Raw genomic sequence first — 14,128 nt, 5'->3', positions numbered from 1 at the left:
CAAAAATTTCATTTTATTAATTACCAAAAATTAACCAATTACTTCAGAATTTCAATCTTCATGTATTTAAATGTTTCATGGAATAATTAATGTTCTTTGGATTCATACTAATCCACCTCGACTGTCGGAGGGGAAGGGAAGGAAGTTCGCATGTGATGAGCTATTAGAGTCATTTATGAGAACATAGCTTCTAAGCTTTAACTCTACGAGTAGTCATTCTCTCAGCTAATAATAGCATCAGGTCTAGCAAGTATGACGTGACAGAAGAAAGCTGTCACAGCTAGAACAGCCTCACCACTGTGTTAATACCTTTCCCCTCCTTTCTGTGGTCTGTCACAGTTAAGAATTCCTAAAAATTGATACGGAGTTCCACAACAAATTTTCAGCCACTGGGAGGAAAACACCACAGTAGTCAGAGGTACACACAGAATTAACAAATGATATAATATAGGTAGCCCATAACAGCGAGCCTCCTCCTCCCATTTCTAGCAAGTGGAGATGAGGGTGGGGTTCTATTGATTTTAAAATGATCTTCACCTATAAATGTTGCATGCTATCACCCTCTAGTTTTCTGCCTCCCCCACCTGTGTGTGTGTGTGTGTGTGTGTGTGTGTGTGTGTGTGTGTGTACACTCTGTGAGAATGTATGAATATGGGCATGTGCATGCCAAGATCATCATGCAGAAGTCAGAGGACATCCCTGTGTAACAGTCTTCAACTTTCAAATTGTGTGACACTGTGTTTTGTTTTGCCTGTGGCCAGCAAGCTTCAGGGAATTCTCTTGTCTCCGCCTCCCATCTCACTGTAGCCATGTTGGGATTATAGAGCGTGTCTGGCATTAGGTTTTCGGGAATCTGAACACAAGTTCTCACACTTTCGGGACTAAGGCTTTGAGCTATCTCCCCACTCACCTCTTCCCTTTGGTAATACACCTCCTCTCAGACCTTCCACGCTTTCCCTTTCTGCTCAAGCCATAACCTTATCTTTTTTCCTTGTACAACAAATTTTGAGACTAGTGTATACTCTTAATCCTTTCTACACATCCCTTTCCAGTCCCCACTCCAGTCACTGTAATGTCTGGTTAAAACACTCTAGTCAAACCTGACTTACTTTCTCTCCCATCCCAAAATTGTAACGATCAACTTCATTCCATAATAATGCAGACTGCTTTCGGGTTTTGTTGTTGTTGTGTTTGTTTGTTTGTTTTTGTTTGTTTGTTTTTCGTTTCCAATTTCTTCTGGTTAGAGATCTGGGACTGCTAAAGAGGTGGAACACAGATGAACTTTAGGGGAGTGGGGTCTTCCATAAGATGTTACAAAGGTAGACACATGTAATTCATTCTCAAAAGCCAAATAATGCACAACAGTAAGGGTGAGCCCGTGTAAACGAAGGGACTGCTGTGAGAAGGAAGTACCATTGCTCCTCCTCATTACTAACAAGTCTGGTGAGCATGTTAGCAATGGGAGCCTGAGAGGACAGAAACATGCAAATTCCTGCTCCTTCTTTTCACAAATTTAGATTTGGCTGTGAATCTAAAATAATTAAGAGAAAGAGAGACAGAAGGAAAGAAAGAAAGAAAGAGAAAAAGAGAGGGGAGAGAGGGAGGGGAGAGAGGGGGGAGAGAGGGAGGAGGGAGGGAGGAAGGAAAGAAAAGTATCCACTTAAAACCAAACGCTACAATTTAATTCTCTCTCTCTCTCTCTCTCTCTCTCTCTCTCTCTCTCTCTCTCTCTCTCTCTCCTTGAATACTGGCTTCTTCTTCTCTATAGTATATTGTCTTGGCTGATTTGGTAATTATGATGTAGCCCGGGCTGGTTATGAACTTTCAGAAATCTACCATGTATTTACAGCCATGCACCAATATACTTAGCCTAGATTCAAACTTTTTACCACTCTTATCTTTCCCAGGGTCTTGTCTCATGGTTTCTCTGTGCCATCTGCCTTTCTACATTCCTGTAAAAACTGCATGACTCTAATCTCTTATATACAACATGATTTTTAACACTGCATTTTCCCAGCTCAGCTCAGTTGGCTGAGTAGAAATATTCCCCTTCTAAATAAAACCTACCAATTCAAGACTCCTACTGCCTACCATCAAACCTACTATTCTTTCTGAGTGCTAGATCTCATTAGTCTACAATCAGCCAAATACAAGGTACACATTTCCAATGATCTCAATTTCCTCTATTTCTCTATTGTTCAAAACCACTTGAAATCACCTTATTGCATTCTTTTGTAAGTGCACCTTATTTTCTCACCATGCCCTTCTTTGTGGAAATATTGTTGTTGACCTTTTAGATGGTTATTTTTCTTGTTTGACAATATCCTTTACCTTGTACAGACAGACTCTAAATATTTTCTTTTTTTTTCACAATAATATCTTCACATTTTCCCCAAGGACACCTTTAAACAGGATTGCTTGGTTATGGTATATCCACTTCTTTATTCAAAAGTTTAGAGAAACTTTTAATTCAATTTTTAAACAAGCATCCAAAATTTCAAATTTTGTTACCATGTTCTCAATGACTTCCCTTGTGTGCGTTACTTTTTAAAAAAGACTTCCTCATAAACCATCTCTGATCAAATTATTTCTCATCAAACAATAAAACAGTGAAATTTCTCTTACAGCTTTAGAGATTTCCAAATCCAAAATACTGTTTTACATCTTCATGGTCGAAATTTATCATATGAAGGTGATGGTTATTATTATTTCATTGAGAAGTTTGCCTTGATTTTCAAGATATACATATTTGACAAATGTGAGTAAAGTGGAAGTAAGATTACCTCGCAAAGTAAGTACGAACACATAATATCAAAATAGGGTTAATTACTATGTTAGTGAAAGTGAGGTCATGTGAGATGGTAACTGAGTGGGACCTTTATAATGTGCATAGGCTAATAAGTAGCATAAACAAAGAAGTAAGCAACAGATGGAACAAGGAATATGGATTGAGGAGATAGAAATATATCTCCTGCATCCAGTGTTTGTGAAATAAGAATAGACAGTATTGGGAAATAAAGATGATATCAATTGTTGCTGTCTAGGAGACTGCATATGATTATAAGTTGTTAAAACTTCATGCAAAGAGCACCAATGAGCCTTGAAAAACTGTCCAGAGAGAGATCAATAGGAACGATCACTGACCCTACAGCAGGACCAATAACAAAACACTATTAGTAAACTAGCAATGGTGGAACTGTGCACGCTAGACATTTAGCAGGCCTTATTGAGAGCCATAGATGCTCAACAAAGTTCTAACGTCTGTGGTCACTACCATAGTAACACACGGTCAATTTACAAGTGTTATAAATATATTTTATACGATGAAGGCTACATATTATGAATCTGAGTGCTTCATTTGATCAATCTAAGTTATCTACTTTGGGATTTGCATATATAATGTCATATATTTTAATGTTCAACAAATAATTGTTTTATTAGGATTATTGAGTATTTCAAGAGCAAGACATCGTGATAGAATCACTAACCACTTATCTTTAATAGATAAAACATCAAGTTTATGTGACAGATAGTAAAAAACAACCTGTAAAGCCATAGAAGTTCTGAGTACTTGCTCTATCCATAAGCAACGGAACACTCTTGAATATGTATTCTACATAAAGGAGATATGATTGTGGTCATCATGAGGTCTATTCTTCTAGTTATTAGAAATCACACTTGGAATTATTTTGTATGTGTTTTAGAATAAGGCTTTTTTGTCTAGCTAAAATTCTTTTTTCCCTTTTATTGAAAATATGTTCTTTCCTCACATAATTTTTGCCATTTATGGGTACCCCTGTCTACCCTAACTATTTCCTTCCCACCTCTCCCCATATGGATTTTTATGTCAAGTAATCAATACACTAGTAATTTATAATCCATTCTAAATCATTTCTGTGGGTATCATGAAAACATCCTTCAATTTACTTTTCTAAAACCTCACTCTATAAACTGTTGTCATTGTGTAGATCTTATTAAGACCTTAGAAATATTTTCAAAATAAATCACTAGTAGTCAAGTAAGATGTATGGTAATTTCAAAGTGATCAAAATCGATCTCTTTCTAAAACTTTGTCTTAGCTAAATATATTTAGCAACACGGGAGGGATAAATTTAGTTCCTTATGTGATAGAAAGCATCAAACTAGATACACCTTGAAAGAATCAATGCATCCAGTCTATTCTTCATGAATAAAAAGACTGATCAGTCTCCAATAACCCCGCTTTCTATTTCTTAATGACTAGACCTTCTCTTGTCCCCACATAAGAGAGATGATGTGAGGTATTTGGCAGTGTTTGGCAGAAATCATCTTCCCTTCAAATCTAGAATATTGGATATGTCGGCCATCTCCATATAAAAGGAGTTAAATTTTATTATCTGAAGAATAATATTACAAAAACCTTAATTTTCCTTTAGAACCTAATGGATAAGTATTTAGGCTATGCAAAAATCTGACAGTTTTCAATAATAATTAAAGAATTACCACATAAAAAGTTTCAGCAAAGGGGAGGTATTCAGTAAACAATTGTCCATCTTGTTAAATTTGGGGTTGGGGATTTAGCTCAGTGGTAGAGCGCTTACCTAGGAAGCGCAAGGCCCTGGGTTCGGTCCCCAGCTCCAGAAAAAAAAGAACCAAAAAAAAAAAAAAAGAAATAGAAAGCAAGCCTGTGACAGCACCTTCTTGCCATGTGTGAATAAAATTTTACCTTGAAATACTTAATTTGGTAAAAAATCAAAGTCAAGCAAAGCACTTTATTTTTTATTAGTCATACAAATTTCTTTGAACAAAACCTGTCCCCATTATTATAAAGAAGGCTAGTAGTTAAAAATCTGCTGTTATTTTTCTTACTAGTTACACATTAAATAATTATTGTATGACTAAATTCTGAGATTAATAACCTTTGTGAATTTCACTGGCTAAATTTTAAAATGACATATCCTTTTAGGTTTGTTATTAAATCAAATTGTGTGTGGCTTAAAAGACAGCATTGAAAGTGTATGTAAAGCCTAGTTTACAAATACTTTTGAGGTAAGCATAATACTAAGTGGATTGTGCAAGTCATAAAAATTCCATGCCATAATTTGTTACCCTTTTGCATAACAACTGATTCATTTACCTAATGAAAACCACAAATGTAAAAATGTAACTTTAATAGGATAAAGAAACTGAATTGCAAATGTAGCTCATAAAAATGCATGCACATACTTTTGCATAAGTGATCATTTAGACATGTGTGTGTGTGTGCGCATGCGTGTGTGTGTGCACCATGAAGACCTATATAATGACATGAATTATTTCTGTGTTATTTGTTAATCAGTATGCTGAACTAAGATATAAAGTATACAAGGGACAGAGATGCAAATGAAAAATACATTACTTTATGTGACACTTAGAAATATTCAAGGATATTTTAGTGAGTTCTTAGAGGTTAATGTAAATTATCTTCCATATATATGTGGAATATATATATACACACATATATATATTATATAAACAATCACTAATGGTTTCTTACAAATAACATTAAAATACAAAAGGCAGAAATGCTGTGTGTTCTAATAGGCATCATTAATTCACATTATTGCCACGCACATATTCTAGTATGTCTATCAATTTATTTGATGAAAATATATATTTATAACCACAAAACCAGTTAGCTAAATAAATAATACTTTCATCGTTCCCCGACTTCTGCCTTACTGATGTTTAAGTGAATCATCATGGGAAGTGAATTATTCATTATAAATTTCAAAGAGGATTCTTCATTGCCAAGGCTCTGCTACTGGCCCTTCTTGGAGCCAACATCAAGAGAATCCAGGGAATCTCCATCATGGCAATAAAACAGAAGGTGAGGGGCAATCACTGAGGAGAGGTGTCGAGAATGCACTGAGCCCAGACACTGCAACTCAGTAGTGAAAGGCACATAGGTAATTGTTAATATTTTGAATTATACCAGGAGAGTAAAAGATTCATCAAGAAACTGCACATGAACAGTGGCTGAGCTTTTTAAAAACAGGAACTTATATTCTGTTTTAGATGAAGCATCTGGAAGGTAGATTATAGCATATAAATTTTTTCACATTGTTATACGTAAAGACATTCACAAAACCTGCTGAAATGGGTATAAAATTATCTTAAAGTTTATTTCTTAGTGAATAGCTATACTGTCAAACCATCAACACAGTAAGCAGAGATCGATCTTGCTTATAAAGCTTCATAATACATTCAATTTTACTATACTTTTATACTGATGCAGAGTTAAGTCATAGTTTCAAAAGAAGGACAGTCATATGGTGGATCCATTTTAGGTTCTTGAGAATTCTCCACAGTGGATTTTGTAATGACTACCAATTTAGAATCTCGCCAACAGTAAATGGAGAAGTAAAAGCATTTAATGAAGAAGGAGGCCCTGATTTTGAAATAGACCAAGGAGATATAGAAGGTTCAGGAGGAAAAGGAAGGGGGAAATAAAACACAGAAATTAAAAGAATAAAATTATATATATACATATATATATACATATATATATACATATATATATATATACATATATATATATATATACACGATTGTTCTAGAAAAATACTTTGTAATATTTCCCCTGGTTATGTCACACATAAAACTAAGTGCAGACTACTTAAAAATATCCTACAATCTTTCAGTTACCTGACACAATTATCACATACTAAGGAACAAAATGTTTGGAATAATCTAGCCTTGACACCGTAGTTCCTAACATTGTGCTATCTTCATACACTAAAGCTGGATGCAAACAATTGAGAGGGTGACAGTGACAGCGGGTTCCAGAGAATGGATTATTTGAACTTTAGAAAGAGAAGGATTCTCTTTTAAAAAATAAACCATAATTTTCATCAAAATGCATCATTCAAGAGGCAATCACAGCTCAGTAAAGAGCCGGAGGGGGGTCAGTAGCAAATTCAGTCCATGTAGCGTAGTACGAATGGGAAATAGCCCTACCAGTCACTGCTGGCCAAATTTCATCTTTAAGTTTATAGACGCAGTATATTTTGTTCATCAAAAGTTCCATTTGATCCAGTGCTGAAGGCTTTAGACACAAGAACCCAAAGCGAGGGTCCTAAGCATTCAGCATAATTGCCTTAGCAGGGAGAGTTAACAGGCAGGGTCCTATGTAAAACAGTATTCATTGAGGTGTAAAAACCTGTGGGCAAGACTAACAATGAGCTTTTGCAGGTAGGTGCTAATGAGGTCATTCGGGCAGATGAGGTTTCAACAGGACATCTTTATAGGCTAGTGAACTTGGCTTACTGCATTGTGCTAGAGAAGTGAAAATTTAGTATTTCCCTGGTAAGACAATTGAAAGCCTGTTAAATATAGGAGGAATGTTTGTTAAAGAGAAAAAATACATCCGTTTCAGAAATAAATTTAAAGGAAGAGAATTAAAATATGTGAAGACTTTTTTCAAAATAAATCAAAAATATAACAAGTGAAGAAAAAACAGATTGTGAAAAGCAAGCATCAGTAATGTCTTTTTTCCCCTCCATCTTTATTAAACTGGGTATTTCTTATTTACATTTCAATTGTTATTACCTTTCCGGGTTTCCAGGCAAACATCCCCCTAACCCCTCCCCCTCCACTTCTATATGGGTGTTCCCTTCCCATCCTCCCCGATTATCGCCCTTCCCCCAACAATCCCATTCACTGGGGGTTCAGTCTTAGCAGGACCCAGGGCTTCCCCTTCCACTGGTACCCTTACTAGGCTATTCATTGCTACCTATGAGGTTGGAGCCCAGGGTTAGTCCATGTATAGTCTTTGGGTAGTGGCTTAGTCCCTGGAAGCTCTGGTTGCTTGGCATTGTTGTTCATATGGGGTCTCAAGCCCCTTCAAGCTCTTTCAGTCCTTTCTCTGATTCCTTCAACAGGGATCCTGTTCTCAGTTCAGTGGCTTGCTGCTGGCATTCGCCTATGTATTTGCCATATTCTGGCTGTGTCTCTCAAGAGAGATCTAAATCCGGTTTCTGACAGCCTGCACTTCTCTGCTTCATCCATGTTATCTAGTTTGGTGGCTGTGAATCTCCCTCACTCCTCTACTGTCCTTTGACGCCCTGATTCAATGTGCGAATGTGCACATGTGCGTGTGCGTGTGCATATGTGTGTTTCCTGAAAAAATCAATATAATAAAAGAATATTACATTGTTACTCCTAATAAATATACAACTTATGGATCCTGTAGGTTTAACAATAACAGGTAGATAAAATTTTAAATTACGATTTTTAGGTAGACATGATCTAAGCGGGTGCAATTACTACCCAGTATTTCAGTGAACTAGGGAATGCATGCAAATAAAATTTAATAGCACACAGATTAAAAAACATGACTGTGCTACTCAACAATATACTGCCAGATAAGTACAAGGTTCAGAGGGTAGTGAATACCTGATGGGTACTGATAAACCAATGCAGGAAACGCCTATATCAAATGCATGGGAGATATACATATATATATATATATATATATATATATATATATATATATATATATATATATATATATATATGTGTGTGTGTGTGTGTGTGTGTGTGTGTGTATACAGCCACCAAAACTAGACAATATTGATGAAGCCAAGAAGTGCATGCTGACAGGAGCCTGATATAGCTGTATCCTCAGAGGCTCAGCCAGAGCTTGACAAATACAGAGGCAAATGCTAGCAGCAAACAACTGAACTGAGAATGGGGTCCTCATTGGAGGAGTTAGAGAAAGGACTGAAGGAGCTGAAGGGGCTTGAAAGCCCATAAGAACAACAATCCAACCAACCAGGGCTCCCAGGGACTAAACCACCATCCAAAGAGTACACATGGACAGACCCCTGGTTCCAGCTGCATATGTAGCAGAGGATGGCCTGGTTGGACACAAATAGGGGGAGAAGCTCTTGGTCCTGCCAAAGCTGGACCTCCCCACTGCCCAGTGTAGGGGAATGTCAGGGCGGGGAAGTGAAGTGGGAAGGTGGGGATGGTTGAGGAGGGGAACACCCTTATAGAAGAAGAGGGAGGGGGAGGGAATAGAGGGCTTATAGATGGGAAACCGAGAAAGGGAATAACATTTGAAATGTAAATAAAAAATGTCCAATAAAAAAGTTATCCACAAAAAATGAATTTTTATTACATTTTTGACATAAATCCCATAAAATTAATAAATATAAGAAAGGGATTTGGTAGAGAGCTCGTCTGTGTTTAACAGCAGCACAGCCCTGGTAGAGATGCCAGTTACATGAGGAGTGAATGACTGTGCTGGCTTTCAAAAGCCCTTTCATCCTTCTATGAGTTTCCTACTTTCAGCCCACGAAGAACCCTATAATACTCCAGACCCATCCTAATCCACACGATGGAGCTTAAAACCTAAAATATGAAACAATTATTTTTTAAATAAAAACATTAAAACTTAAGTTCTAAAATTAATTTTTTAAAAAAGAGTCAGACCCATTAGACAAGGATAGTAAGTAGCATTTGTTTCAAGCTTTTTCCTTATTTCTAACTGCATTATACCGCCATTTTTGATTGGAGAAAGTGTGTATCAAGTAATCAATTAATGAAAATGAGCATGTCCTTAATCCTTCAGTAATGCCGCTCTTGGTTTACAAAGTCAAGAAGCAGGCTGCTGTGATTTTACCTAGTGGCTAGTGTTAACTACTAAGTTTGTAGCACTATAGTTGTGGGGACCCCATGCTCTGCCATGTTCCCATACACCCTTTCCAAGCAGCCACCACGAACGCATATGACACAGCTTCTGCCTGAGAGACCCAAACTCTTATTCAGTCAGGAACTCAAGGTGACCAAAGACGACAGGACAAGACTTAGCAAAGTCTAGTACACTGATAATCACAAACTTGAGCTATATATTCAGTCTTGCTCTTGGGCGATACTATGTGTAACTTTGATTTTTTAAAAGACTTTAAGTATGGGGGGCATCCAAGTGCAGATGCTGATGGATCCCTTGAATCTGGATTTACAAGAGGTTGTAAGCTAGTTGACATAGGTGCTCGGAACCAAGGGTGACCAGCAGGGAATATCACAGGGTCTTCTGTAAGATCGGTATGTATTCTTAGTCACCACATCATCTCTATAGCCACAGCCATGTGCCATTTTCATTCTGAGACTATAAAGACTTAATTCCAAAGATTTCTCTTCAATAGATTAGAGAAGATGAAGCTTTAAAAATAAGTAATAAACACTATTGTTAGGAAAGCTAGTTCACTCTGAACTGTAATGAAAACTTCTCTTAAAAAATAATCATGGTTACTAATATGAACACTGTCCCATTTTCTAAATTGTATTTTCTTTTAAATTTATTACTCTCTCTCTCTCAAGCGCGCGCGCGCATGCGTGTGTGTGTGTGTGTGTGTGTGTGTGTGTGTGTGTGTGTGTGTGTATGCGTGTGGTGTCAGTGAGTGCAGGTGGAGGTCAGAAGACAGTATGTGGGAACCTTTTCTCTTCTCCTCCCACATGGGACCTAGGGATATCTTTGCAATGTGAATCATCTTGCCAGACATTCAGATCCAGTGTGTGTGTGTGTGTGTGTGTGTGTGTGTGTGTGTGTGTGTGTGTGGTGTTGTTGTTATTGTTGTTGTTGTTGTTTTGTTTTGAGATAAAATTTTGGTTGACTGTTTCATTTCAAGCTAAGGATGTAATTCTAACGAAGTTTATATTAAATGCATCCATCTTTTAAAGTGTGATGGGAACAGTTATACATTCTTCATATTTTAGACATCCACATAAATTTACACACAGCAGTTCAACACATGTAGCTACCATTTTAATTTCCCCCAAAATATTATCAAAAGAGAGAAATACTTTAGGGTTAAAGTGAATAGAACCATAAGGGTTGTCACAGAAGCTAAACACAAATCATCACTAATGCTCTATATTTTGTTTTCATGAGGTAGTACTCTATTGTCATTTCTCCTTCTGGGTTTGTTTGTGGAAAGAAGTAAGTCTTATAAACTGTTTGATAAACAATAATGATTCACAATAACTAGATGCTACATTTAAAAATGTCTCTAACACATCAAATTATAACTATCAAATTATGTACTTCTTGCTAGAAAGGAAGTACACTGATTATTTCTTCATGTTTTAATTGAGTCGAATTCTAACAATTTTGAGTTAGAAATAGTATACATAGGATAGTAGAAATAGATTTTGAGTGAGAAAATTTTGGAAGGCTCTGTCTTGCTGAGACTAAAGAGTCCCATCCATCCATCAGGATGCAAGGTAAAAATCTTTAATTTTAAAATCTTTCATTCCACTTTTAAAGATTCTGAAGAAACCCAGAGAAATCCACACTAAACAGCAGCGTTGAAGCAGCTCTGTATAAAGTCCTCGACTATGTACTTCAACTTTACCATTCAATTTTTAGGCAACCTTGTATAAATAATGAGTCACAAAATCAAACTTCATTGAATTCTAGAGTCTAAAGACAGCAGACAAGTCCCTCTTCACTTGTTTGTACGGTATCTTTAGGAGCAGGAAGTAGCACTTCTTGCTTAAAGATATACTCATCCTATCTACAATCTCCATTGCTTATTTCCATCACACCAGCACTATCTCACCAAGCTATTGCTAAACTTTCAAGAATGTGTAGGTGCTGAAGACTCACACGGTTCCAGTGGACTTTAATGCCACCAACTTAGAGAAACAGTGAGCTGTAAAGCTTATGAGCCAAGATTGAAGTGGGAACACCAGAGAAAACAGAAAGCCTGTATCCTTGTACCTGTTTCTTGACATGTGTTTTAATGATTGGTGCCAATGGAAGAGTTTGGCTATAAGAAGTCTCAGGAATTCTGTGTGGTGGTATGTGTCCATGGCTTCGCACTTAGCTTCTGGATTTCTAATTGCCCAGTAAACTTACTGCAAATGTGCTGTAAGGATGCCCATCACCAGGGGAGTGGCCACAGACACATAATTTTGCTTCTGGAAGCAATTCCTAAATTAAACAAAGAGAATCAGGAGTTGGCTTCTTTTTCTTCTCAGCCTTAGGGTTTATGAAAAAAAAACTGAATTATAAATTACACTAAAATAACCCTTCTTGATAGATTATCACAAAAAGATTATTCTAGTTTGGTCTCACAGGTGATACTCATATAGGTTTTCAAAATAGGAACAATCCGTTAGATGTGACGCTGAATATTGGAACTGTAATAAATGGACCAGTGAGGAAAAAAATCCTGATTGTCCTGTCTTAACACCTAAGCTGTAATTACGGTTAATGTTTGTACCTATTTTTTTTTAGCTATAAATACGTCAATGAGTTTTATATGTGATGCTATTTGTCCTTACTTATCTCACTTCATTCTGAAATGCTAGCTGTGAGTGATACTCAGTAATAATCTGGACCAAATAAGCATGGATTCCTTGCCATAAGCTACAAGGACAACAGCAATCGCTCTTCAGCTAAAGTGTCTTGGGAAAGCACTGACAGACTATTGCTATTCCCGCTCGTACACATCTAAGACTGTGGAGATCACACCATAATAACTGTTAAAACCTGTTGAATTTTCCCACTTGCATCGGAAACTACTTTATATACTCAAAAGTATAGTTTGCATTTTTATCTGTAAAAGCAAAGTGATTATTTATTGATAAATGATATGGAATGTCATTTCTTTCTTTTTTCTTTTCTTTCTTTTTTTTTTGCCCAAGTAGCATCAGACATTTCAAAGATTTTGTCTGAAGGGCAAAAGGATTACACTGCATTTGAATAGACCATGTGACAACCCATCCTTAGACTTCATATATGATATGAAAGGATGATCCCCATTCATAAAATACACAAGGGAAATTATAATTGTACCAGGGAAGAAGAACAGCGAGGAGGGATGTGGTGAGAGTGTCAAGGGGTATTGGTCGGAGTTTGATGCATGTAAATATTACATCTTATAAATAATTCCTTTCAAATATATCTCTGAAGTTCTGCGCTCTGTTTAAGAAACGGATTGTATATGCTTTAGCTGACTATGTGTTGCTTTTTTCAAGTTTGAAGCAACATTAATTCAGACAGAAAAAAAGGCTTCCAAAATATCCCTTTCCTTCTCTTTCTTGTGAAGGAGTATGTCACCTGACGCTGGCAGATGAGAACTGGGGTGATGTTCAAGTTATATTTTATTGTCAGAATCCAACAAACACATTTTCATCTAAATTATTTTGTCAACAGCCTTGTGGTGCCCTTGCTAACCTTATTTGGCACCAGTGCATAATTAGATACACAGGGGTGTGACTCCAATTGAAGGTGTTGGCATTGTAGCACTCTGTGAAAATATTAGCTATGAGGTTAACTCCAATTTTCTCTTCTTTAATTAAATGCACATGGTACTAATGAGGTAACCTACTGTTCCTTGATAGCACTAATTAGCTAAGAGGAGAGTACACTCTCACACTGCAATTTAAACCTAAAAATAAGGTTGAAATATGCTAATTGCAGGCAATTTAAAACAGTACAAGTTGAAGAACTAGTCATAATAAGAGAAAGTGACTGCTTTACAGCTAGGCAGCTGTAACTTTGGTTAAAATCAAAACAAGCCACACAATTTTTGGACCGCTATTTAACAAGGTTATAAGCATCCTTAAAAATGAGATGTTACTTCACATGATGACGATAGGCCAGACCCATACCAATAAAAACAAAATCTTAGAAAGATGCTCTTCCTGAAGGGACTGGAAACAGATTTTGTATGAACTCTATAGACATTGTATTTAATACTGAAAATTAAGCTCCAAAAATAAGCTGTATCACCTTTTCTTCAAGAAGATACAAATTAATGAAAATATTATAATTGGAACCAAGGAAGTCAACAAAACCAGTGGAGACGATGACAGTTTGTCATCCCATTGGGTTAAGGGAAGATACAGAGAAGAGGAAGCTTTATCCTCTGAACCAAAAGAAGTGATTGGAGGATGATGTGTAATGATGAGGATACTTAAAAGCTACAGAAACATGAGCATCTGTGGTCATCATTTCTGGGATATAGATGTTTAAGGATATGTATTTGGAAGATTTCTTCTATTGTTTTGGACTCTTGGATAGAGGTTTCCTAAAGCTTCATTAAGAGAGAATGGCCCCTATTCTTAGCTCAAGTGACCCAGAAACACAATTTCA

General features: G+C 36.6%; 1 protein-coding gene across 9 annotated transcripts in view; it reads right to left on the bottom strand.

Annotated features, from left to right (window-relative positions):
* Foxp2 (forkhead box P2) overlaps positions 1 to 14,128 on the bottom strand; it is a 577,853-nt gene that overhangs the window by 109,777 nt on the left and 453,948 nt on the right. Inside the window, exon 6 of one of the 9 annotated variants that reach the window (XM_063286479.1) lies at positions 11,885 to 11,959. The exons of the other annotated variants lie outside the window; for them this stretch is intronic. Coding sequence (XP_063142549.1) covers positions 11,885 to 11,959 — 75 coding nt within the window. The remainder of the gene's footprint in view (positions 1 to 11,884; positions 11,960 to 14,128) is intronic. 9 annotated transcript variants of the gene reach the window in all.

This window comes from Rattus norvegicus, chromosome 4, assembly GCF_036323735.1.
Source record: "Rattus norvegicus strain BN/NHsdMcwi chromosome 4, GRCr8, whole genome shotgun sequence".
Lineage (NCBI taxonomy): Eukaryota > Metazoa > Chordata > Mammalia > Rodentia > Muridae > Rattus > Rattus norvegicus.
This window is presented reverse-complemented; position numbering and strand designations above follow the sequence as displayed.